This window comes from Trachymyrmex cornetzi, unplaced genomic scaffold, assembly GCF_001594075.2.
Source record: "Trachymyrmex cornetzi isolate Tcor2-1 unplaced genomic scaffold, Tcor1.1 scaffold92, whole genome shotgun sequence".
NCBI lineage: Eukaryota > Metazoa > Arthropoda > Insecta > Hymenoptera > Formicidae > Trachymyrmex > Trachymyrmex cornetzi.
In genome coordinates, this window is record NW_017300267.1 from 103236 (window position 1) to 107716 (window position 4481).

General features: G+C 32.7%; 2 protein-coding genes across 4 annotated transcripts in view; one reads left to right on the forward strand and one right to left on the reverse strand.

The window, feature by feature from the left end:
• The first annotated feature begins 510 nt into the window (after nt 1-510).
• LOC108769629 (nuclear receptor 2C2-associated protein) lies at nt 511-3200 on the forward strand. 3 transcript variants are annotated; one of them, XM_018520694.1, is made up of 4 exons: nt 511-591; nt 756-846; nt 945-1139; nt 3145-3200. In XM_018520694.1, the coding sequence occupies exons 1-4, from the start codon at nt 554-556 to the stop codon at nt 3160-3162; spliced, it is 342 nt and encodes a 113-aa protein (XP_018376196.1). In that variant the 5' UTR covers nt 511-553; the 3' UTR covers nt 3163-3200. The 3 variants fall into 3 exon arrangements, with proteins under 3 accessions (XP_018376196.1, XP_018376195.1, XP_018376194.1); XM_018520693.1 differs by lacking the exon at nt 3145-3200 and adding an exon at nt 1813-1887; XM_018520692.1 differs by lacking the exon at nt 3145-3200 and having other exon boundaries at nt 945-1262.
• LOC108769630 (MAM and LDL-receptor class A domain-containing protein 1-like) overlaps nt 1606-4481 on the reverse strand; it is a 10019-nt gene continuing 7143 nt past the window's right edge. The window contains 5 exon segments of the mRNA XM_018520696.1: nt 1606-1698; nt 1774-1939; nt 2134-2516; nt 2641-2859; nt 3136-3480. Coding sequence (XP_018376198.1) covers nt 1655-1698; nt 1774-1939; nt 2134-2516; nt 2641-2859; nt 3136-3480 — 1157 coding nt within the window. The 3' untranslated portion in view covers nt 1606-1654.

A 4481-nucleotide genomic window follows, 5' to 3' on the forward strand; every position in this document is an offset into this window, starting at 1 on the left:
ACCTATCAGAAACTGATTACATCGGAATATATGGTTTCTGATAGGTTGAAATCTTAATATCTAATTCTTATTCCTCTATTGTGCGCAGGCCCTAACTTTCTATTGAATTATCAGTAGGGCCTAAAGGCCTGAGCATAATAGAAGGACAGAAATTAGATATTAAAATTTCAACCTATCAGAAACTGATTACATCAGAATACACGGTTTTTGATAGGTTGAAATCTTAATATTTAATTCTTGTTTCTCTATTGTGCGCAAGCCCTTAAATACACAATAATGTGCACGGAAATGGAATAGAAGTTGTTTACAATTGGTATACAACGAATTTAGAAATTTTAGAATACAGAGTGCCAGAGAGAAGCAAAAAAAAACAGAAAATATCGTTTTATCACGTTACAGAGAAGCTTGAAAAAAAAAGAAACTAATTTATAAAACTGGAAAGAAATATAATCCTTTTTCTTTATTAAACGGATGGTTATAGAGAAATTTTATTTTTTATTCACACAAACATGATATAATTATTTCTTCTTGTAGAAAAAATAAAGATACCGATATGTCTACTCTGTTGACAGAAAATAACTTCGAGTGTCGGTTAGTTTTATCTGTTTTATGTTTGCAATAAAATAAAGTAAATAACAGAAATGTGTGGTTATGAAAGATAAATTTGCTTAAAAAATTGTTATATTCTATTATAATACATTTAAATAAAATATGTAAAAAAAAATACTTTAATAATGATTTGATATTTTATTTAGGGTGAGTTCTGTGCTAAATAAGAACGTTCAATCTTATGGAAAAATGTATATGTTTGATAATTGCAGTGAAACATGTTGGAATTCTAATGCAGTAGGTAACCAAGTTTTATTATGAATTAGTTCTTCATATACTTGGCTATATATTTTAATACGACAAACATATAATATAACATATAATATATATAACAGGGAAGTCCACAGTGGGTTCTTATTAACTTTGAAGAAGAATGCAGTCTCTCCAGTTTTGAGGTAGAATTCCAAGGTGGATTCGCTGGAAAAAATTGTCATATAGAGGCTGGTAATGACAAAAAGGAACTAATAGTTGTTGAATCTTTTTCTCCCGAAGATAAGAACAAGCTACAGCGATTTAACTTAAAAAATCAGGTCAGAGCCAAAGTTTTTAAATTTGTATTTAATGAAAGCACTGATTTCTTTGGCAGGATCATCATATACAATTTGTCATTGTACTCGTGATATCCATTTTAATGTCTTAATTATAATTTTATACATTACAACAAGTGTTTATATAAATACAATCTTTGTAACTTTGTAACGTTATTTTAATAAAATTTATATTACAATTTATTGTTTGTAAATTATAATAGAATTTTTATAAATGTATATCTAATTATTTTATAGATGTATATCTAATTAATTTAATCATATAAAGATATTTTGGGCTACACGAAGATGGTTATGCACAACACATTTTTTCTAATTAAAATAGTTTATTTTATATAAAATTATTTATTCTACTTAAAATAGTTTATATTATATAAAATAGTTTATTCTATTCGTAATATAATTAAGTACAATATTAATATTATGAATCTTAAATGTTAAATGCTTGATAAAAACGATTATTTCAACATTAAGAGAAACTTATCATATGATTTTTTTCATTGAGCCTCGCTTTGGATTGGTTGAGCACTGGGTGGTCGAACTGAAAAAAGAATCACATAAATATTTTTGATACCATTTGCTTCCATCTGCTATGCTTATATTTTATTAGTCTTACTTGCGCAGGATAGAGGTTGAAATTTTATATCGTCAACAGCAAAGCCTCCGTTACTGGCGCTTCCCTCAAGAATAAGTCGATATGGAGTTCGTGCTTCAATTGCCACTTGTGCTGCCATCCATACCGGTCGTGGATTATTTAATCCTTTGGCTGTCAATGACCATAACTACAATAATGAAATTAAAGGTTTAGAAAAAAATGAACCAAAATAAACCACATCTCTGTTCCATAAAAAATGCTTGTTCCATGCATTTAATATTAAAATGGAAATTAAAATTTGTTTTATACTAGAGAGCTCAAAAGAATATACAATAAGTAATATTTTAAATATTATATTCAGTTTTATATGTTCATTCGTACTGGTTGCTCCTGTTCGCCTTCATTCTCTCCTTCAGTCTCTTCGGTAGGCATTTTGATCACTCGTAGAGTAGTGGACTCCTCCACGCCAAAAGCGGCAAACCAAAAAGTGAAACATACAAACTCTTCATCGGGCGAGGCATTGATGATAGGCGATTGTAATTGAACCTTCGTTGATTCTTTATTTGTTGTAAAGATGTCAAAGAATACAAAATCGCCAGGCGCACCAAAAGTTCTGTCCAATAATTGAGCCGGTCGATGGGCCTGAAACGCACGCTGCCACATCACAGCACGGTCGTTATCGGAAATAGTTATGTTCTCCCATCCGCATAAATCCTTCTCAAAGCTACAATCTTCTGGGCGAGCGACTGCACTCGCTGGTTTCACTATATGTAAATGTAAAACATAAATTTAATGTATAAAATTAGGTAAGAGAGAATAGTACTGTACTCCGAAAGGAATAAATATTTATTTCAGAAGAAAGAAATAATAAATGGAAAATATATTTACCACTGCAATTTCCAGTATAAAAAGAGATATCATCAATTCCTATGCTACCAGTAGCTCTGTTCGGACCCCAAGTGCCTTCGAATACGATATTAAAGTCTGTGTTTTGATTGATGTTAGCTTGAGCATAGTTCCATGTGGGACCTTGATTATTGTACAATTGCCATATAGGTTTAGCTTTCGAACTATCACCCTCTGCTTGCATGTATAATCGCAAAACTCCTATAAAATTAAAAATTTGCTCTCATTGTATCGGTAAATTGCATTTATTTTGAAAGGAATCAGACTAACAACAATCCATTCTATTGAACTGAATTTTTAGATTCTCTATTTTTTTTTAAAGATAATACCATTTGAATCAATTAAGATTAAGAAATCTTGTAATAAAATCATTAAATAAGGAAACATGAAATCTAAATCATAAAAAGTTACAAAATTAATTATTCATTTCAAAGATAAAATATTCGATCAAACTAATAATTTTTTTTTAAACTCTACCTAAACTAGGTCCTGTGGAATCAATGAAGGGCTCGAACATAAAGTACCAAAATGTAATGCAGAGCGGTTCTTCGGAAGCCTTCATCTGTCGACTGACCAGCTGAGCGGTACCACCTCCAGATGATCGCGGACCACCTCGAAGACGTCCAAGGCCCAAAAAATATTCGTTGCGTCGGTTAACTGTGTGTCCACTGCTGTACGGTTTCCTTTGATTCCTCGGGCCTAACACCTGAGTAGATACCCTTTCCCATTCGACACGATCTGGATCTCGCGAGTTGATCCATTCACATTCATCAATTTCAAAGGTGCAATCCCGCGATGTCGGAGCAGCTACTTGAGGTGAAACTATCAAATCAATAAAGGGATTAAAAATCGGTTTATGAAGTCAAGTACTGATCGATGTAATGAAGCAAGAGACGAAGTATTAGTTTAATGTGAAAACGATACATAATATTTACTCTCTCAAAGCGTCCTAGGTTCGATTCCGAATTTTATCTCATACGTTAACTTTTCAAATTTTATTAAGGCATCGTTTATTTTGTCAAATTATAGGTAAGAAAACAAAGGAGATAATACTGTGACTTATAATTGTTGCCTACTGATTACCGAGAGTCGAGACAATTGCAAGACATAGGCAAATGTTTCAACTGTCGTCAGTTAGCAAACTTAAATCTATTTTGTGTGTCATAATGTTAGCTTTCTTGTTTCCTTATTTATAATGCGATAAGAAAACAATTTTAAGCAGAAAATTTGAAAAGTCAATATATGGGATAGACTTCAGAATCGAATGAGAAATGCTTCGAGAGATTAAATACAAATCAGCCATTTTAATATTAAGCTAACACTTTTAAAGCAGATTTAGATCTTAAGATGTGTTTGGAGAGAAATATGATGAGACTGCTTTATATACAATATCGTTCATAAATTTGGAAACACTTGCGATTTTCTCGCTTTTTACATACAAGGTATCTTGGTGAAAATAATCGTAGAGAAGTTTTTGTATTTTAAAAAGAAAAAATAGAGGTTTTTTTTCTAAAGTAACAAATTTTGTCTATACGAAATTTAGTTCCTGAATTAAACTTTAATTGAATTAATTTTTAACATTAAAATTTCCAGTGAGGGCTCGCGTTCTTCGCGGCTTTGTGGGTTGGGCTATCGACCGGGCGCGTCTCCAGGTGGCGGATCGGAGGACGTTCGGAGGGAGTATCAGTCTCCCGGGTGTAAAACCCTGCATGAGATTAAGAGTCCCTCCGCACAGTGGCTATAAACGGTCCCCCAGATATAAAATCTTACGCGAGGCCGAGGGCCGCTGCCGCGGACTACCTCCCCCCCCCCCCCCCCCCCCC